The 22419-nt window shown below is 39.2% G+C and overlaps 1 protein-coding gene across 1 annotated transcript; it reads right to left on the reverse strand.

Annotated features, from left to right (window-relative positions):
* CCDC195 (coiled-coil domain containing 195) lies at nucleotides 1-5829 on the reverse strand. The gene is made up of 3 exons (XM_026668008.2): nucleotides 5545-5829; nucleotides 2913-3147; nucleotides 1-973 (listed from the first exon to the last, which is right to left on the reverse strand). Exons 1-3 carry the CDS (start codon nucleotides 5822-5824, stop codon nucleotides 853-855), a joined length of 636 nt encoding a protein of 211 aa, XP_026523793.2. The 5' UTR covers nucleotides 5825-5829; the 3' UTR covers nucleotides 1-852.
* Nucleotides 5830-22419: the final 16590 nt, after the last annotated feature.

Genomic DNA, 22419 nt, shown 5'->3' on the forward strand with positions numbered 1-22419 from the left:
TAATTCTCCTAAAATAACTCTAATACAGTAAAACATTGAATTAACAGACTCCAAGTTAGAGGACTTCAGATGCAATGGGAAAAATATCCAAGTTTTTATCCCCTGAAATAAGGAATATATCCATTGCATCCTCTGGATAAGATACTTACGGTAAGAATACAAAAACAAGAAAAATAAAATGGTTATTTTATTCACATATTTATGCCGTTTGTATCTCTTCAATTACATACCAATAAGATTGAAACCAATGGAGCACAAAAGAAAGTTATATGGCATATCTTTATGATTGCAAATAAATAAACCTAACAATGCTAGAAAGACATGCTTTTTTTTCCTGGAAGGTTTCCCGTTTGGAAGGTTATTTAGAAATGCACATATGATAGTTAATTTTCCATTTTTTTCTATGCAAATGTTTTGAATAGAATAACATGAATATATTAATGAAACCAATGGTTCCGTCCATATAATTTTTGTGATTTTGCTTTTTTGTTATATAAGCAATATTATTTTAATATGTCAATATTTATGACTTGAATGTTAGATGAACGAACTAAGCACTTTTAAAAAAAAAGCTAGAGAGGAAACTGTTGTTCCAATTAAGTGCTGTTTAATGCAGTCCTTTAACACACTGGATTTTTTTTAGCATGGATGTGAAAGCTGTCCCGATGGTGTCTGTCAGATGTTTTCTTGTCTTCTGCTAGAAAAGTCAGCCAGTGATCTGAAACATTATTTGCTCGGGAGGTTCTCTGAAGGTATTTGCCAAAGTACTTTGCATGAAATAACCCAACTGCTGGGCTACATCAAGACAGCTTATTCCCCAAATCTCCACAGGTCTTCTAATTAGTCCCCAGTTCACATGTCCTTTTCAATAATGGTGCTTAATTGTTTTGGGTTCTCACTTTGTAAGCATTTGAAAGAATCTTGATTTCCTGAATAAGGCGACAACAAGAAACTGACAGCCTTTACTTTCCCTCTAGAAAAGAAATGCATGCAAAAGATTTTAAGTAAAAAAGCCTTGTTTTAATTTCTTGAGCAAAAACCTCTCAATGCAATGCACTAGATTTATTCATGCAAATGGACCCCACCTCAAAACTGACATCTCCAGTAGAAAGGTTTTGATGGCCTAGTGCTTGGAAAAAGAAAATGTGGAAAATGAGATGTTCTGTATAAAAGCAATGAGTGAAATATGCCAACTGTTTTTTGTTTTTTTTACTTTCATCAGGGGTATGCTGTGTCTCCAGCTTCAGGCCACATGCTTGTTTCAGTAAGAAAAGTACTCAACATACACTTGTACAGAATGATAATTATATTCCACAAAGGAGCTATTATGTTCTGCACTTCAGCCTTATAAAGAATTCCCATTTGTAAATATGTCTTCCAAAATATTAGCTAACCTTGGCTGATATTAAAAAGTTAAATAAAGTCTGGTAACAGTTACAACTGGGTAATACTTGGATGGGAAATCCATTAGGAAATGCTATGTTGGGAAAGTTAAAAAAAAAAACACCAAACCATCCTGGTCATGTTCAATTCAACAGTCATCAGCATGTTGTTGTCTTTTGCATAATAAAGTTTCCATTCATGTATAGCTCCAAGAAACTGGATATCTTCCTTGGTCATGCAAGATAGGGAATTCTATGAAATATGTTCAGGATTGGAAGAGCAGTTCTATATGTTTTGGGCCAGGTTATCCAATGCAGGGGAAAATGCTCATTGATACCTTGATAGTGACCTGCAAGCCAACAACATCTAAGATACCTGCAGTACTTTTGTGTATATGAATCAAGAACAATTATATATAATATTGTGTTGTAGGTTACCCAGTTGCTTTGATAGTGATATGGGTGGCATAAAAATTTAATAAATAAATAAGTTAGCAATAGCAATATAATTTATATACTGCTCCATAGTGCTTTACAGCCCTTTCAGCAGTTTACAGAGTCAGCAACAATCTGGGTTTTCATTTTACTGATTTTGGAAGGATGAAAGGTTGAATTGAGCCCACTAAGATTGAACTTCAAACTGTGGGCAGAATTAGGCTGCAATACCACTTTATAATCAGTTATTGATTCTACCTGAAAATCGGGATGCTACACTAGGAATGAAATCCTGTTATGTTTATTTAGTTCAACCCTGCCCCACAATAGTAAATAGGTCTATAGTGCATGCCATCAGAGCAGAAGTAGTCAAAATACAGATGTGAACTTACTGAAAGACTTCTGGGAGATCTGCAATAGTTCAGGAAGCTTTTTTAATTCTCAACTGTTTAATAGCAGCAGCAATTAAATATCTCTCTTCTACCCTGAACAACACTGCTGACATGAAGAAACTGAGGTAAGAAAGAGTATCTTTGGAAATAAAAGGACTGTAAAGCATCAATCATTTTAAGTGATCAAAACAAATGTCTAGAGTCAAAATCTTTAATGCTTAAGCTGAAGCCTTTTGCTGCAGGTTCTGGTTTGTGCTACTAAGAACTATACAGAGTCAGAAAAAATCAGTCTGTTTCTCACCTTTGCTCACAACCCAAAAATGTCAAATGCTCATTTGAGGGCTGTTAAAAATAGATTTTAAGAAGGTGGATATAAGAGAAGATTCTTGAGAGGCCATCTTCTCCCACTCCTACCAACCTCCATGTCCCCATAGTCAGAAATTGGTCTGTCAACAATTAGCCCATTTTGTTACTAAACTTGACAGCACATTCTCAGGGTGCTGGGAGATTGCAAGTAGGATTGGCAGAAATTTTCAACAATATGCTGATTCAAAATTAACTTTCCATTCAAAATGTTTTAAAAGTAGAACTAATAAACCAAAATTTACTCACCTTGCTTACCAGATGTTTTCAAATCATCATCATTAGTTGTTTTTTTTTAAACTGAGCCTTATTCAACATTTTGTCATGTAATCCAACTTACCTGCACTTGAAAACTTGATCTTGGAAAGAACTGTCTTTACTTGATGAGATTTTTCCAAAACTTTTGTCTTCTTTGTTAGATAATGGTCCATCTGTAGTAAAGACTGGTGATTTGTTTATCCCCTTAAATTCAAGAGATGTCTTGAAAGGATTCTTCTTATCACTTTTGTGGTGTTTATTGCTGAGAAGTGAAGGCACAGATGAGATGGAATAACGCCTGACAGTCATAATGTTATCTGCACAAAGAACAAGCAGTATAAATGTTATTCCAGTTATATAGAAAATAAATAGTATTGCATTTATAATTGTAAGCCAACCAAGAGTCACTTGGTTGAGTTGTGTTGTGTTGTGTTGCATATATAGTTGTATATCTGTTAAATAGCCACCCATGTGTGAGCAATAAACAGTAGGTAGTCCAAAATTTGATGGATATCTCACCACCATACCCAGAAACCATATGAGCATGACAAATGTGACAAACTACAAGAGAGAAATCAAAACAATCCATTTGATGTGGAAAAAGCAATAGACTACATGTGGAGAATTTATAATTCTATTATTGCTGTTGATTCTGATTCTTGCACTACAATTCAATACAACCAATAGTTAGGGATCATGGAAATTATAATCCAAACCTGGAGTTCATCTGATTAGGGGGAATTATCTCACTTTGTTGGGAGCAATGTTAAGAGGCAAGTGAAGTATAATATAGGTATATTTATTCCAGTCTATCCATTTTTATTTTTTCCTCTCTCTAAGAAAAACTGGATAGTGCAGTTTTGGAATGGGATACTATGGTCACTACAGTAATCTAAATGGTAAATAATGATTTGCACTGCCTCCAAATCATTTGTTATCCAACCTGTTGAGATAGTTCTGTGATGGCCATTTCTTACCTTAAAAAAGGAAATCAAGTGAAGTTTTTTCTTCATAAAGGTGGTTCTGTTTAGATAAATAGTGTAGGATTCACATTTCTTTAGAAGTTCTGGTTACCTAATTATTCAATATACTTGGAAAGAGCAACAGTGAAACATTTACTGCAATTGAGAAACTATTTTAAAATAGTCCTCTTAATTTCAGTGATACTTCCAAGAAAACACCTTTATGATTATTTCCTTGCCACACTAATGCCTTTAAGATATTTTGGGTTACAATTTTCACAGTTAGCAGGCATAATGGACTTTGGGTATGTTTGATTTGAATTATTGATTGTGTAATACAACACATATGAAAACATCAATTTGAAAAAAAATCTGTTGGGATTTGCAGCCTTCCCTTATCGGAGCATGTAAGCCTTATTTCATAAATTTATTATTATCACATACCTAGGAGAAATCCCATGGAATAAAATCTTATTTGTACTACCAGAATTATTATTTATAGTACTTTGCTCCACCTTCAGAGTTGGTCCTGGACCTTTGCTATTTCAAAGAGTTAGGCTTATTAAGCATACATCAGATAATATAATGTTATAAGTATCTGAAAATACCATAACAGATCCAAACCAACATGATGCACAGCTTTGTTACTTTCTATAGCTTTCTACTGACTGTGACCAAATTCAGAATTCTTCATTCATATTAACAAGTTTTAAAAAGTACATATCAATTTCCCACTCCCTTGGCTTATTTGTGCTCATAAACTTTTCAGGGAGATTACATTTCAGATTTGAAACTGTACATTTTAGCTCTTTGAAAAAACTTGCTGAAGAAAATGTCAATATTATTGGTGTAGTGAGAACATTAATTTAAGCCACTACGAATAGAATAAACCACTGTGACATACCCAGGCTGAGGTCTTATCCTTCAAGTAGACTGGGTGATTGTAAATCTCATTGCATGAGTTCCCAATTTCTTATGTGAGACAGATCTCACAAAGATCACCACCTGCTGTTATTTTTCTTCAACTGTTCCTTATTTTTAAATTTGGGTGACAACTGTGTTCCTCATTCTTATTTTTACAGTGCTAGATAAAGGAAATCTGGACTATAGAAGAATAAATGGAACAAAGGAAATGATACTTCTTTCAGAGATCTCAGAGAAATCAAAAATATTTTATGGGTTCAAGCCAGTAGAGATTTTCTTGTGACATGCAATCTATACTGCCTAGTGTCTAATTTTTTTTACCATTTCTAAACAACCTTTAGAACCTTTTTGTTGCAAAACATTGTTATCTCCTTAACATCTGCAGTTTCAAAGATTATTCATGCAACTGGAAATATGGATTGGGTGATATATTTCAGGCTTAGTTAGAAAATTTAGGTTATCACTTAAACTAGCATTTTTCAACATATGAGATTTTTTTTTTAAGGGATGACAATCTTAGTCTCTAGATCATACAAGGAAATATGGAGGATGGCATTTCCAGCTCAATAATATTTGGGAACTGGATTTTGAAAATGGATAACTTAGTTCACATAATATTCTAAGCCATGATAATGTGATTTGTTTGATTTTAGCTGACTAGATTGTGTGAAATATGTCCACCAAAGTTAGTAAAATATTATTTAATAAAGCATAAATCAACATCATGTACAAATCCAATTCTTGGCCTTGTTTCTCTTACTCCAACAAAAGAAAAAGATGAATCAGAGAGTCACATATTGTTCATTGGCAGTTTTAGTTACATGGTACCTTTTTGTTCCTGTAGAATCAAAGCAGAGCCAGCTGAAACACTCCTGCGCAGAGGCACTAGAGAACCAGTGGTCTCTTCATCTGATTTTGAGTGGCTCCAGGATTCTCCGTTTTGAGTGTTTTCTCTGACAATCTCTTCTCCCTTTGTTTCCTTCTGTCCACCAAACTGTAACTCCCCTCGAAGGGCTTGGTTTTCTTGTACTAGCTTGATGATCTTGGACTGCATTTCGTGGATGACTTGCATGAGCCTTTTGTGTCCCTCCATTTCTTCCTCCCACATGCTAGACTCCCAGGTCCAACACAGCTTTCTTTTAAAAAGAGACCACAAAAACATAGTGAAGGGCTCAGGTGGCACATAAATGCGTCCCAACAGAAAACACTCTCATCCTGCTTTCAGCATTGTGCCATCTTTCACCACTAGAAGAGCTTGGATAGACTGTCAAGGCTTGAAGAGCCTCTCCATGATTTATTCATTCAGGGTTTCATTTTTCCAACTGAGCTTTACTTTGACAGTGGACAGTGGTGCAAAGTCAGACGGAGGCCCTTCCTGTAGCACAAAGCTGATTTGTGTAGAACAGCCACTACGAGAACTATTCATAGTCATAGAAGTATGGCCTCTGCATTTGCTTTGAGCCTCAGATTCAGTGCGTATGCTGAGCATTTCTACCCTAACATAAACCTGATTTAAGAAGTACGGAATGTTTTAGGTTCAGCATGATTCTGAGATGAATGCAAATTTATTCCACATGCCCCTTTTTATATCCACACTGAACATTTGCTTCACTGCTCAGCTCTTTGTTTTGTTTTTAAGATTTTATTCCATAGAAACAGAAGTATTCCTGTATGCAGGACCAGCAATTCTCATTAAGGCATGACAATAACCACTCATGTATTACGCACAAATATCTTCCTAGCCTGTTCCAGTTGGTATGATTTGTGACATTTGCTTGAAAAAAAAATGTGCATAGAAGGTAAGGGGAGACAGATCGAGCATGAATCTTGCATTAGAATTGAAAGACAATATCAGGGGCAGCTCCTGTTACTTACTCGTTCTGTGTAGGTGCAGCACAATACCCTGCACAGTCCTAAGACTCATCTCTTTTCTTTTTCATGTTGGCATGACTATTAACATTTTGTACAAAAGTAATTTCCAAGGCAATCTTTCATTTTTTTTTATTTAATTGTTCAAGAAAAATATATTTTGATTTATTCTGCAAAATAGCTGACCATGATGGAAATCATGGCTTAAATACCAAGGAACATTAATAGAACATATCTGTGCACACCGTGATTTATCATGTTCATGCAGACATGACTGAAAGATTACACATAAATAAGTAGTAACAGTATATTTGCAGCAGTGAGAAAAATTTCCTCAGAAGAAATTCAGTTGCTGTCAAATGTGATGTGGACAAAATTATAAGGAAATGTGATGTGTGACAAGATTATTGAAGGCATGCTGTGGAATAAGATAATTTATTTGTCTAATGTAAAAAGGAACTTTGAGTGCAAAGCAATAAATAGTGTAATATCACCATTGTACAACATGCTTATTGTTGCATTTCATTTGTATTGTAACAGCATAATGTGCCCAATGCTGCTTTCACTGTGGAACACCTCCTTGGAACTGTTCACTGCTTCATTCATTCACTATGGTGATGATATGTCTCAACCTTCTTCCTTTTCTAAGACTCTTGGAAAGAGGCTTTCCTCCAGAAAGAAAGTTTACTGAGTATGATAATACCACTGAGGTGTAGGTGGTGGAAAGGGGAAAATCTTGGTCGACAAGGGCCACACCGGACTCTGACAAGTGCTGAATGCTTAGCTGTGGTTTTCATGTTTCTTTGTTCAAAGCCATTAGTTATCCACAATTACTTTTCAGGGCTCTGAAGGGACAGGAGTCATGTGTTATATAGCCACCTTATTTCAGCCTGTTGCTTGGCTCCTGATCTGACTATGTATGAATACTTGGTTATCTATTTGCTTTCTTTTTTCTTAATTTCTTACCTTATAATCAAACGCTGCCATGGAATTATACTGTGATATAGTTTGAACAGGCAGCAGCACTGCTTGGCTTGGCAGGGAGAGCAGGACGGAGTTATTTTCAGGGTTCCAGCTTTGTGTGCACACAACTGTGATGGCCAGAGAACATTAGCATATGTGAAAACTCAATACTCAGCTGTTTTGGCCTGCAGGAGTTCAAAAGTTGATCTGCTCTTGTGTTGGAAGCAGCCAGGTCAGAGGGGATAGCAAGGAAGTCATGTAGCTCTTTTGTCTTGGTTTAATAAAGCATTTTGAAGAGCAGATTGCAATAGATGCATACTGTATGTATGCAGTAGATGCACGCTGATGCATTTGCAGAAATGTATGCTTTAAATTTTCAGGCCCTACAGCAGGAACCCTTGGCTTCCAGATATGTGCGCTGCCATCTTATCAGGCTGGAATGTTGAATACAAGAGTATTACCTCTCCTATGAGTAGAGGTCCAGTTTTGCTGTGCAAAGCCATCACCGTAACTGTGAATCATCTTTGTGGACACAAGCTGAAACCCTGCAAGAAATTACCCCCATTCTATCTGAAAAAGCCAACTTATGGTTTATGGAGGCAAAGATTTACCAAAATTCAGTTTCGCTATCATTTGCCAAATCAATGGCTTGTCAATGAAAAGCTTGATCTCTGCCACAACCCATTCCTTTTGCATAGACTTCTGCATGCAGATATGAACTGTGGCACAGATTTGTCTGGTTGTGCCTGAAGCAGATCTGCGTTCTTATAGGACTCTGGGTTGTATATATAGATAAAGAATTCATTGAGATAAACCGGTAACTGGCACTCTCCATATCATCAAGAAGAAGCTTATTAGTTTTAATCATAGGAGGTTGTCACAATTCATGTTATTAGTTCAGGAGCACAGCATCTTTGGTTTAGCATGCAAAGTGAACCTAAATACCATAACTTATAAATTATAGCAGGTCTCCTCATGTGGAGTGAATCTAATCAGTTGTGGCTAATCAGCAATTCCTGCCTAAAAGATTATGACTTAGTGCAATATGGAATCTAGTTACATTCTACTCAAATTGACATTATCCTAGAAGGGATTAAGGAGTTATCCTGCTGCTGCTGTAGACTCCATGAGGCACTCAGTGCAATGAAAAATAACACTTGAAATAAGAAAGTCTATAGAATATAAAAATTATTTTATATAATAGACAACCCTAGAAAAATGTAGGGTTAACGTTCAGTAGTGCCTGGACATGGAAGTTGCAAATTAACCCTTCTGATTAAACTTTTCCTTTCAAAAAATACACAATCTCTTTAAAAAAAAAAGTGTTTAAAAGAAACACTTATAAAACTCCTCTTGACACTGTGAAAGCAGAGACACCTTTTTTCAAGCTCTTTCTGCTGTTATGGTAGTGTCTTCTTCTAGTCTCTGCATATATGACTACAACACCCCCTCCCCCAAATGAAACCACGTTGGAGTCCCTTAGAAGTTGATGTCATAATAGATATTTCACTACAGAGAATCAAAATTTCCAATAAATAGTTTTTTAAAAAAGGCACACACACATACATAGACAGACACAATATACCTTCAGTCCATATTTTAGCATTTTAGGTGCATGTTGTAGCCTATAACTAAAGGAGGATGTGTTACGAATTTGGAATGTGGTTCCTAAAAGCATGTTTTCTGTAGACAGTGACAGTCGCTTTGCTATTGGAATTGCTAAATAGCTGCTTCTAGCAATTTGCTATGCCAAACCTAGCTCTGCGTTCCACAGTTTAGACAGCTCAACCCTTTCCTATTTTAATAAAAAAACTACATCACTTGACACATAATAATTGCATTGTTCAAACAAATTCATTGCAAAACTCTCACAAATGGTGAATGCACACATTCTGATGGTAAAAACCTCTAAAGTGAGACAAGTTCTTCTGACAATATATTATGCAGAATTTCAGACTTAATTGACATGTAGTAGGGCTAGCGGTGGGAAATGTGTTTTTTACTCTTTTATTATTTATATTATAATCTTATATTACTCTTTTATTATTGGGTGCATTAATATTCCTGCTTCTAACACAATTCAACACAGATAGAATTGATGAAAGTTGTTCTGAACTGATGGGAGTTGTAAACCAACATTGTAAACCAACAGAACACCAGGTTAGGAAATAGCTGAGGAAGAAATGGGAAATCATGGGACATGCCTTGAAGTATTGTGGTTAAATTAAGTGTTGTAGAGCGGCGGTGACAGATAGAGACGGAGCCAGGCTGAGGCTAACAAACTTTATTCTAATGAATAAAGGGACGCCGAGGCTGCCGGGGCTAACTGACAGCCAGCTGGCGGAGACAGCTGATGCCATTTGACAGCTCCCTTTTATAGCCGGCTGTCAAACGGCATCAGCCAATGGGAGCGATCGGCGCTCCCGCGTAGGCGGCGGACCAGAGGGAGGACCGCCGTTAGTCCTTGAACACAGCACTCCTTTCCCCTGGCCACGAGCATGCGTAGTCCTGCAGCCGGGACGGCCGTTTTCGCTCACGGCCTGATCTTCGTAGTTCCAGGGGCTTGTCGGCTGCTACCGAGTCCTGTTCTTTCCAGGCAGCGACAGGAGCTTGCAGAGGGTCGTCGGCCATCCTAGTCCTGCTATCCGGCTGCTGCTCGGGTGAGTCCTCTTGCGGCGGTCGGTAAGTTGGGTTGTTGGGCGGCTGGTAGACCGGGTCCTTCGGGTCGGCTGCGGCAGGCGGCGAGTAGACTGGGTCGTCCGGCGGCTGGTAGACCGGGATTTCAGAGGCGGGCCTCTTCCAGCACCTCCTTAGCTGGTCCACGTGTCTTCTCCAAACTCGACCATCTTCCAGGAGGACTCTGTATGACCTGGGTCCTGTAACAGAGACTATCTGCCCTGGCAGCCATAAGGGGTGCCCTGCATAGTTCCTGGCATAAACCAGGTCTTGCAGGGCGAATTCCCTGGCATGGCTGTCAGAAGCCAGTGGTGTGCTAGGAGCGTAGTGGGGGTGCAACCTGTCCAGGGTGGTCCTGAGGCGTCTGCCCATCAAAAGTTCAGCAGGGCACTTGTTGGTGGTGGGGCATGGAGTAGCGTGTTGCGTGAGTAGGTAAGTGGACAGCTTGGAGTGCCAGTCTGCTTGGCCCAGCTTGGCCAAAACTTCCTTTACAGACCTAACAGCCCTCTCTGCCATCCCATTGCTTGCAGGGTGAAAGGGGGCTGTGAGAGCGTGTCTGATGCCCAGGTTGGCTGCGAAGATGGTGAACTCATTAGAACTGAATTGGGGGCCATTATCTGAAACTAAGGTGTCAGGAAGTCCATGTGTAACAAACTGTCTGGTCAAGGCCCTTGTGACAGCCAGTGTTGTGGTAGAGGGCAACAAAGCCACTTCAGTCCATTTGCAGAATGAGTCTACTACAACCAAAAATGTCCTCCCCTGCACGGGGCCAGCCAGGTCAATATGCAGCCTGGCCCAAGGGCCCCCCGTATCCTCCCATCTAGTTGGGGCAGCTGTTGGTGGGGCTGCTCTCGTTGCCTGGCAGGGCTGGCATGTACTCACCCAGTTGGCAATCCGGGAATCCAATCCAGGCCACCAGACGTAGCTGCGGGCCAAGGCCTTCATCCTTACGATGACCCTCGTGCAGTGCCTTTAAAACTTGTTCTTGCAAGGTGGGTGGTATGACCACCCTTGTCCCCCATAACAGACAGCCCTGTAGTGAAGACAACTCCTGCCTGCGGGTCTTAAATGGCATGAATTCAGGGGCGTACTGGATATCAGGCCACCCCCTGCCCACCCAGTCTAGGACTTGGGAAATCACATGGTCTCTTCTGGAGTGGGCAGCAATATCCCCAGCTGAGACTGGCAGGTCAAGTTCATTGCAGTTGAAGATTGCGTGGATGGGAGCTGGGTCCTTGACTGGTGTTGGCAGGGGGCATCTACTGAGGGCGTCCGCATGGCACAGGTTCTTCCCCGGTCGATGTATCAGTGTGTATGAGTAAGCGGCCAGAAACAGAGTCCATCAGGTCATTCTCGGGGATAGTACCTGTGGGGTTTGCTTATCACCAGCTAACAGTCCCAATAGTGGTTTGTGATCCATTACAAGTTCAAAACAATGGCCATAGAGAAACTCGTGGAATTTTTTTACAGCAGCCACAGCTGCTAATGCCTCCTTATCGATCTGACTATAGTTCCTCTCTGCAGCAGAGAATGTTCTTGAAAAGTAGGCAATGGGTGCCTCAGATCAATTTGGGAGCCTATGGCTCAATACTGCTCCTATGCCAAAGGGTGAGGCATCTGAGGCTAACACCAGGGGCAGATTTTGGTTGAATTGAATTAACACAGCATTTGAAGTTAAAAGAGACTTTACTGCCTGAAAAGCGTTGGCTTCTCTCTGTCCCCAATGCCAAGGGGCCTTCTTATCTAGGAGCCTATGTAGGGGTTCAGCTACAGAGGCCTTGTGGGGCAGGAAAGATGCATAAAAATTCAGAAGTCCTAAAAAGGCCTGCAATTCGGTCTTGTTAGAGGATGTGGGTGCCTCGTGAATAGCTCTAACCTTAGTTTCTATGGGGTGAATTCCAGAGGTGTCAATTCGATAACCAAGGAAGTCCACTTGTTTGGTGGCAATGGTGCATTTGTCTTTTTTCAATTTAAGCCCGTTTTGCCTAAACCTATCAAAGACAGATCTCACTCTGAGTAATAGTTGTGGTTTGTTGGTGGCAGAGACCAAAATGTCATCGAAGTATGGAACCACCCCCGGCAGGCCCTGGAGGATTCTTTCCATGAGAGATTGAAAAATGCCTGGGGCTACGCTAACTCCAAATTGTAAACGTTTACATCTAAAAGCGCCCTTGTGTGTAACTATAGTTTGTAGGTCAGCAGTGTGTTGGTCCACGGGACATTGCTGATATGCTTGGGACATGTCTAACTTTGCAAAAATTATGCCTGGCTCAAAGGAGTGGAGCAGGTGTTGGATTACAGGTACTGGATATGCACTAATTTGGAGGAAACGGTTGAGGGACGTTTTATAGTCAGCGCAAATTCTCACGCTGCCATCTTTTTTTAAGGGGGTGACTATGGGCATTTCCCACTTGGCAAAATCTACCCGTTCCAGCACTCCTTGTTTAATGAGTTTGTCTAATTCCGCATCCAATTTAGGCCGAATGGCGAAAGGTACCCTTCGCGGTTTTAAGCGAATTGGGGTGGCTTGTGGACCCACATCGAAAGATATGGGGGTGCCTGAATAACAACCTAGTTCACTGCTGAAAACATCAGAGTAGTCCCTAAAAAGGGCATCTACTTCAGAATTTACCACAGAGTGAATCCCTGTAACGTTAAGGCCTAGGGCAGGGAACCAATCTAGTCCTAGCAAACTAGGGAGGGCACCATCTACAATCACCAGTGGCCTCTAAAGTTTTGGAATTGAATGAGGAATTTTCCCTTACCCAGGACTGTAATAGTCTCCCCCTGGTAGTCTCGAAGAGTCAGGTGGCAGTTGAGCAGCTTCTTCTTTGAGAGTGAAGGCAGCAACTTCTTCAGGGTGGCCCACGAGATGATGGAGAGGGCTGACCCGGTGTCTACCTCCATCCGGCAGGGCTTACCTTCTATAAAAAGAGAAATGCTTATCTTGTTAGACCTAGGGGTGGTATTGTCTGCGTGGTAACACGTGTAGCAATTTTCCACTTGCCTTTGGAAGGAGGCAAAAACTTGAGGTCTTTGTGTGGAGGTCTGCTCGGCTTGGCAAACCCTGGCTATGTGCCCTCTCTTCTGGCAGTTCAGACAGATAACGTTTCTGAACCTGCAAGTTGATCTATGGTGGTTACCCCCGCAGCTCATACAATGGGGTTGCTGTTTGGTTGTCTGGCTGTTGTTTTTCTTAGGTGGCCCTGGGGGGGGGGGTCTTGGACGTGTGAGGTGGTTTACCTCAAGAGGTTCTTCTTCTTCTTCTTGGGAGACCTCATCATAGTGGATTGTAGCCTGCCCTTGCTTTGAGGTGTTTCCCTGAATTTCAGCTGCTGATAGCTCTGACAGTTCAGCAGCCTGAGCTTCCTCAATAGCTAAGGCTAGGGTTAAATCTTTTTTAGCCAGTAACCACCTCTGAAGCTTTAGGTCCCTAACTCATCCCACAATTTGGTCAAGCAGCATGTCCTCAAGGTAATCCCTAAATCCACAGTGTATGGCAGCTGATCTTAATGCTGCCATGTACTGACTCACAGTTTCCCCTTCAGCTTGAACTCTCCTCCTAAAAGCCAATCTCCTAGCTATCTGAGAGGGTCTGGGGGAATAGTGGTTTGACAAGATTTCCCTCAACTCATCCCAGGGAATAGCCTTTATAGAACGTGGGGACACTAGTGCAGAGGCTGTATCAAAAACTGTAGCCCCACAGAAGCTTAAAAAATAGGACCTTTTCCTCAGGTCCGTAGCTTCAGACAAATCAATGGCATTTAAAAAGCATTCGAATCTGTTCATATATGATTCCCATGTCTCTGCCCCCGGCTGAAAGGGAGGGAATGTCGGATTTGAGGCCATTAGAGTGGCAGCGTTGGTTTCCTCAACTGAGGTAACTTCGAATTTTCGCTTTTAGAAAAGCGTTTCTGGATGCGCCTGTCAAGCGGCGTTCAGCTCCTCAGCTGGGGAGCTTTAAAGTTCGCACTGTTTGGAGAGTGTCAGCGGCAGTGACTTCGATCAGCTCGTAGCGGCTTCAGCTCTTTCTTACTGTGACTTCGGCTCAGTTGTCTTGCCTGGTCGTCTTTGCTGCATCCCGCCCTCGTCGCCAGTGTTGTAGAGCGGCGGTGACAGATAGAGACGGAGCCAGGCTGAGGCTAACAAACTTTATTCTAATGAATAAAGGGTCGCCACGGCTGCCGGGGCTAACTGACAGCCAGCTGGCGGTGACAGCTGATGCCGTTTGACAGCTCCCTTTTATAGCCGGCTGTCAAACGGCATCAGCCAATGGGAGCGATCGGCGCTCCCGCATAGGCAGCGGACCAGAGGGAGGACCGCCGTTAGTCCTTGAACACAGCATTAAGCATTTGGCTTCTTCAAAATAAATAGAACTATCATACGAGCCATGGTGGTTAGAATGCAGTGCTGCAGGCTACTTCTGCTGATCACCAGCTACCAGCAGTTTGGCAGTTCGGGTCTCACCAGGCTCAAGGTTGACTCAGCTTTCCATCCTTCCAAGGTCAGTAAAATGAGGATCAGATTGTTAGGCACAATATGCTGACTCTGTAAACCACTTAGAGAGATGTTGTAAATCACTATAAAATGGTGTATAAGTCTAAGTGCTATTGCTGTTGCTATCTGGGCACTGAATTCCCAAATGTCAGAACCTACAGGTAGTCCTTGACTTACAACCATTTGTTTAGCAACTGTTTGAAGTTACAATGGCACTGAAAAAAATGACTTACAACAGGTACTCACATTTACATAACATCCCCACAGTCACATGATCACAATTTATGAGAGTTGCAGCATCCCAGATAGCCAGTCAAGTCCTTCACAGCTGACAAGCAAAGTCAATGGGGGAATCTGGATTTGCTTAATGACCTCTTCATTCAATTGCAGTGATTCGCTTAATAACCATGGCAAAAAAAGATCATGAAAACAGGCACAATTCACTTTCGCAACTCATTTTCTTTTCCATGCTCTCTCCACATTTTATTTCTATAATTAGAGAATAGATTGAGACAGTTCGGATTTTCCAAAATTGATCTCCTACATATGCCACATAATTAGCATTTGTTCTGTCCAAATTATCTTTCTAATTGAAGCAAACTTTTGATATTGAGCACCAAAGAACTCTCACATAAAATAAATTTTACTTCTTTTAGTCTACTCTTATTATTACTATGGTTGGACACAGTCAGATGATTTTATCCAGTATTTTTATTTAGTATTTCCCAAGAACTTGGAATAGGTAGATCTTGTTATTTGATACTGTTAAAATATATCAGGATATAAGCTGTTCCAAGCAAAGTTGTCTTTTGCAATTGACTGGTGATGATTATGTCAATGCCAGTGTTGTTCAAATGGTGCTTTGTTTTGGGATTGCACCCAAGATACCTTGGGCTATTGTCTTTCTCTTCTATTCTGCTGTCTCCAGATATTACAACATCCAGACTTATTTTGTCTTTCTAATCAACAATTGTTCAGTCTTGGTTGTTATGTTAGTATTATTTGTAGGGAATCTTTTTAAATGCAGAATTGTGCTCTGTTTTGGGGTAAACATATCATATGTTTATGCATGAGTGACACCTGATGTTACTGAAGTCACTTATTAGATTGTGAAAACTGCTGAATGAAGCCAGAAAAATACCTGTCCAAGCCACCCTGTAATTTAATAAACTTTCCTAGTAAACGTTGAGTATAATTAGCCTGCACAGAATGAATCTTATTAAACGTTAAATGCATTTTCCTCTAATTTGAAATTTAAACCTTTGCTTGTGGCTTGGTGTCATGGAAGATGCAATTGAACATAAAATATGCATAATTCTTAACTCCTTTAGGGGTGCTGGGATGACATCAACTAATGCATAAATAATAACTTAGCAGATTCAGAGAAGTTGCATTTGTCTAATTTGCCTGTGTGCAGAAAGCTCTTGCTATGGAAGTCTAAGGAGAGAAGGCACTATATAAAATTTAAAGTACTCAAAATTATCAATTTCAGTCCACATAAAAATGGCTGTTCACTCCCCATCCCCATGATAGATTATTTGGCCTATGGGATTAATCTGTTTTATTAATACTCCCTTCAAACCTAGTGCCTTTACTTCCTAATTGATCCATAGTACCTGAAGCAAGGCAGGATAACACTTAGAAATCAAAGAACTCTTAAACAGAAATTCTGTTTTTAATAGTCTTCCAAAACTACAATATGCTGCAATAAGACTATGGTTTCTAATATAGCAATACAAACTTGGATAACCAAGGTGATTAGGGGACTGGAGGCTAAAACATATGATGAACGGTTGCAGGAACTGGGCATAGCTAGTCTAGTGAAGAGAAGGACCAGGGGAGACATGATAGCAGTCTTCCAATATTTGAGGGGCTGCCACAGAGAGGCAGGGGTCAAGCTATTTTCCAAAGCACCTGAAGGCCAGACAAGGAATAGTGGGTGGAAACTGAACAAGAAGAAATTCAACCTGGAAATAAGGAGAAACTTTTCTGACAGTGAGAGCAATCAACCAATGGAACAGCTTGCCTTCAAAAGTTGTGGGAGCTTCATCACTGGAAGTTTTCAAGAAGAGACTGGACTGCCATCTGTCAGAAATGGTCTAGGGTCTCCTGCTTGGGTGGGAAGGTTGGACTACATGACCTACAAGGTCCCTTTCAACTCTGTTAATCTATTAATCTGTTAATGTTAAAATGTTATCTGACATTTATTTATTTAGCCTATTCCTATCATAATGACTAGCAATATATATTAAGATTCCATCTAGATTAGTAGAACCCAATAAAATATAAATGTTAAAAAAGATCTATGTTAAAATACCAATGCCTGGGCCATCTAACCATTGAAGCATTGTTTATATTAAAAAAATATCAGATACTGGACAAGTATATGACCTCAGTTTATAGCTGGTCACAATGTGATCTATGATGAGTGGGATCCCGTTGTCACACTGAGGGTAGGATACTGTGCTCCATTTATACAGAGAGTCCCGATAGACAGTGTGGGAGGTGCAAATCCTATTCAGGATTGTCCGTTGCTGACATGTTAGTTCAAAACCTGGCACTTTTTTGAGGGGGCATTTATATGTCTTCCTATGACTGGACGCTCAGCAACCCAATTGGCTAATTGTTTTTATTCAGTCGTTGGCTGCATTGTATTTGCTCTATTTTTCCTGACTATGAATGCAACACTATTCCATAATTTTCATGTCTTGATTTGTAAGTAATATGTTCTTCTGACTGAAATTTCCCAATTCTAACATAAGAACAAAGTTGGAAGGGACTTTGGAGGTTTTATAGTCCAAACTTCTGCTCAAGCAGGAAATCCTATACCATTTCAGACAAATAGTTGTCCAATCACCTCTTAAAAACCTCCAGTGTCAGAGATCCCACAATTTCTGAAGGGAAGTCCTCCCACTGTTTAATTGTTCTGTCAGGAAATTTCTTAGTTCTAGGCTGGTTCTCTCCTTTATTAGTTTCCATTCATTGCTTCTTGTCCTGCCATCAAATGCTGTGGAGAATAAGTTGACTCCCTCTTCTTTGTGGCAGATCCTCAAATATTAGAATATTGCTACCATCTCACCCCTAGTCATTCTCTTCATTAAACTAGACACATCCAGTTCCTGCAACTGTTTTTCATGTTTTAGCCTTTAGTCCCTCAATCATCTTTTTGCTTTTCTCTGCACCTTTTATAGAATCTCAACATCTTTTTATATCGTGGTAACCAAAAGTGGGTGCAATATTCCAAATGTGATCTTACCAAGGCATTGTAATCTTGATTCTATACCTCTGTTAATGCATCCTAGGAGTGTGCTGGCTTTTGGGGCTGCTGCAGCAAACTGCAGCTCATATTTAAGTGATTGTCCACTAGGACTCCAATATCCCTGTCACAGTTTCTACTATTGAGCCACGCACCACCTATTCTATCCCTATGCGTTTGATTTTTCTTGCCTAAATGTAAAACATTTCTCACCACTGAATTTGATTTTGTTATATCGATAGGACACAGTGTTCAAGTCTGTTAAGATTCTTCTGTATCTTGAGACTACCTTCTGAAGTATTGGCAATTCCTACCTGCTTGGTATCATCTGCAAATTTGATGAGTTCCTGTTCTGTTCCTAATCTAAATCATTGATGAAGATATTGAAGAGTACTGGACCTAAGACAGAGTCTAACCCCACTTACCCCACTGCATACTTCCCTCAATGTGTAGTCAATTCATTTTTCAATATGTTGAGTTTATATTCCAAGTTCTTACTAGAATTTGGTCTTGAACCTTTGGATTTTTTTCCTTCTTCACAGCATCAGCAAGTAGGTATCTTGAAAGTTTTAATTTAGCCATTACATAAACACAATTCTGAAAGATCCTCAGCTCTTTCTCTGTAGCATCTTAAGAACTATATGATCTGCAGGACCTATCATAGCAGGATTTTTGTTATGGGGTGTGTGGGAGAATATTAGCATTTTGTATCATCTGCAAATTTGGAATTATTCCCTTCATCTCTTATCCAAGTGATTAATTAACATTATATCAATTTGTTGTGGAATCTTTAATAAGCACTCTTTGAAAATGAGTTTAAATCTACATATCACTTTAACTATTATGCCATGTAACCTATATTTAACTATTGATCAGAATTCCATGCATTACCTTGACAAATACTTTGCTAAAATCAAAATGTAGAGGTGTATGGAGATAGCCTTGAAGTAAGTAGGCAACAGATATTTTTTTAAAACCAGTTTAGTCTGAAAAGTCAGGACAATCTAAGGAAGAAACCTTCTTGAATTGACTTATTTGGTAAAAGAGGGAGGAAGGGAGGGAGGAAGGGAGTAAGACCTGGTGATTAACAGTGGTGGGATTCAAAAGTTTTGCTACCAGTTCTGTGGGTGTGGCTTGGTGGGCGTGGCACGGGAAGGATACTGTAAAATCTCCAGTCAGAAATGGTATTTGCCAGTTTTCTGAACTACTCAAAATTTCTGCTACTGGTTCTCCAGAACTGGTCAGAACCTCCTGAATACCACCTCTGGCGGTGAAGCTTTCAAAATTCAGCATAAAGTTCTGATTGTTCTACGTTATCTGTTTCCTGACATGGCTTAGGCTTACATCATGAAAGGTTGATATAAAATATGTTGGGTCTACTTTTTAAAAAGAGCAATTAGTAAACTCTGAGAACGTAGCTTGCTAATTGCACATTTTTGAAAACTTAAGACTTGATGTTTACAAATCCAGTTTTATTTCCTATAATTACTGCATGGCTTTCAGTTTCCTTTTGAAAGATACAAAAAATATTGGAAGCAAAGAACTGCATTAGTTTTAATGATTCATGGAGAGGTGTTTATTTTAAACTCCCATGTGTTATGAAACATCTCATTTGAATGATTTTATCACCCTTGTAACCATATTAATCAAATTTTATTTAAATTTAATTTAATTTTCAATTAAAGTAGAGCAAATGTAATAAACAGTTTACCAAGCCCTCTCCCCTGAAAGACTGTATATCCCCACATACATCTACTAGAGGTCTTGTTCTCCCAATAAAAATCTACACTTCAAAGCAGGTCCTTTAATGTTGGGGAATGTTCAGGCAGGCAGAGAGGAGGACTCAATGTGGAATTAGCTTTGAATCATTTTGCAGCTGCAAGAGACCCAGGACTGATCTCACTCCCCCTCCTTCAACTTCATGAAAGTTTATTTATCTGTTCCCATGGGAAGGCAAGAAGTCTGGAGAAATTCCTGTATTATAGGCATAATATAATAAAACAGTTAGGTTTACCTTTACTCATGTGGATCTGATTGCTTGTGCCTGATGTTTAATGCTATACAGGTACTCACAATCTATTCAGTAGATTTATAAGTATAAGTATTTCCTGACACCAGTTTCTTGATTGATAGAAATGTATTTGAACAAAACAATGGCTTATTCATCATTAATCAAGTTAGAGTGTGACAGAATTTCTCATCAGAACAACATCGTTATAGATATGACTAGATCCCATGTGTGAACGGAAATGTGAACTTAATGGAAAAAGTATCATGATTGCAACAAACAGCTTTTATACATTGATTATCATTAATTTTTATTGTCTGAGATAGAGTGAAAAATGAAAGAGCACAGTTTAAGTGGTATTGCCCAAGTTAGTTTTATAACTGAAGTTACTTATCACATATTCCAAGGTCTTGGATCTCTAGAAGCTTTGGATTTGTTACTCATTTGAGAATTGCTTTCAGAACATGTTAGGAATGTCAGGTTGCTGTCAGCTCATCAGTCGAGATAGGAAATCAAGTCATAAGAACTAGCACCACTTTATTGTACAGTTACAGTAACATATCTTGCATATCTGAAAGCAGTTGTCCCTTCCTTTGCTTTTACTTTCCAGAGAACTAGGGTAGTAGTATCTCTTCTAAGATACTTTATTCAACCCCATTTCTTTTGTGGGCTGAGATATCTCATCTGATCATTGCCCTGGTTGCAGCCCTTTCTTGGGTCTCCCAAGGTTGCTCTATCATACAATTGAACTATCAATTCCAGTAGAACTTCAAAATGAGATTGACTCTACTATAGTTTAATAGACTGAATTATACCTTAACACATGTAAGTTGCAAATTAGCAGCCTGAAGTATGGAGAATTACCTGGCAGAGATAAGGAAATTCAATATGTGAAGAAAGGTCCACTTCTGGGTTATAGCTAAGACTTCAAATATGGCATGCCACATGAGTTTTTGAAATCAATATTCGTTAGCTATGTTTTTTTATTTGCTGATATGTATTTACTTTTCATACTTATTCAGAAACAAATCCTCTTAAATTCAATGGAATTACATGTTCATTCTTAGTCTGTACTGGAAAGGGATTAGGAAAAATTTGATTCCAGTCAAGAACCCATATCTTTCTTGACATGCTACCAATATTAGAGGGGAAAAAACTCCCACTTATACTGGTAAAAAATAAACTTCAAAAATCTGAAATTGGTACCATCAACAAAGATTATTTTTCTACTTAAGATTAATCAGTTATATCACATTTTTTATTGTAAACTAGAAAAATACTCTATGGCTTCAATGAAAACAGTAATAATGATGAAAAGGATTTTATTCCTAATGTGTAAATAATGCTTTTAGAATTAAACTCATGATGCAAAAAGTTGTCAAGAAAAATACTGTGAAACAATAGAGTATTATTAGCTTACCAATATAACAAATTAAACCAGACACATAGGTGTTTTTTTTTAACATTTTCCTCAATAGTAGAGATGCTATAATTACAATACTACTAGGTCTTTTTAAAAGTTATTTTGCAAGGCATTTCTTTTTAGAAGCAGTGTTTCTCTCCCCTTCTTCCCCATTTATTTATGAATAAACAGAACTTTTCCTCACCAGCATAAAAACTAGATCCATCCATCTTTTATCTGGTCATATAGCTCAAGATAATGTGACATGCAAGCTGATTTTCCTGTCAATTAAGCACTTAACCATGTATATTGTTCTGTAAAAGATGGAACATTGTTTTATAAAAGATAAAATACTGCTCTATAACAGCACCAAGCAAGTTCATGATGTTACAATACAAATGGGAAAGTAAACTGGAGTGGGGCTGGTCTATATCTACACTATTATCAGTTAGCACAAAGGATTTAACATGGATATCCATAAAGCAAGGGTGTCAAACTGATGGGCTGGATGTGTCATGTGTAGTCCATGGCCACCCCAACTCTATGAAGGGGAAAAATGTCCGAAACATCACTTGATGGCAACATGACCCAGTGAGTTTGACACCCATACCATAAAGAGTGGTAAGAAATGAAAGTGTGTACTATATTATATGCTGTATTTAAATACTGTATATATGATGCCATAGTATCTTTTCTGGAGAAATTCTGAAGTAGTTAAAAAATAAGGACACAACAGAACGAAAATGAGAGTTAGATTCTATGCTGTCAGAAAAGAGTGATTTGGTACTCTGTATGTCAACCTTTTACTTCAGAAATGACATGTTTGAGTCAATGAAATTGCAACCATTAAAATCTTCCATTTCTATTTAAGTTGGTAGAAAATGTACAGCTCCTTGGAAAAAAACATGATTTCAAACACATCACCAGCTATGTGAGAACACCTTGAAGCAATGGTAGTAGCAAAAGTAGTGATTCAAATTATATCCCACTGCAAGCCGAAATGATTTAGCCAATAACACACACACAATTTTA

Source organism: Notechis scutatus, chromosome 4, assembly GCF_049901735.1.
Source record: "Notechis scutatus isolate UNSWTSFEM ecotype Mainland chromosome 4, rNotScu1.2, whole genome shotgun sequence".
NCBI lineage: Eukaryota > Metazoa > Chordata > Lepidosauria > Squamata > Elapidae > Notechis > Notechis scutatus.

Excerpts from the sequence above, each read along its gene's own strand:
- CCDC195 (XM_026668008.2), bottom strand. The coding sequence starts at position 5,824 with ATGTGGGAGGAAGAAATGGAGGGACACAAAAGGCTCATGCAAGTCATC. Across the intron at positions 3,148-5,544 it reads GATTCTACAGGAACAAAAAG|ATAACATTATGACTGTCAGG; the intron begins GTACCATGTAAC and ends TTCTTTGTGCAG. Across the intron at positions 974-2,912 it reads GATCAAGTTTTCAAGTGCAG|AGGGAAAGTAAAGGCTGTCA; the intron begins GTAAGTTGGATT and ends TTTCTTTTCTAG.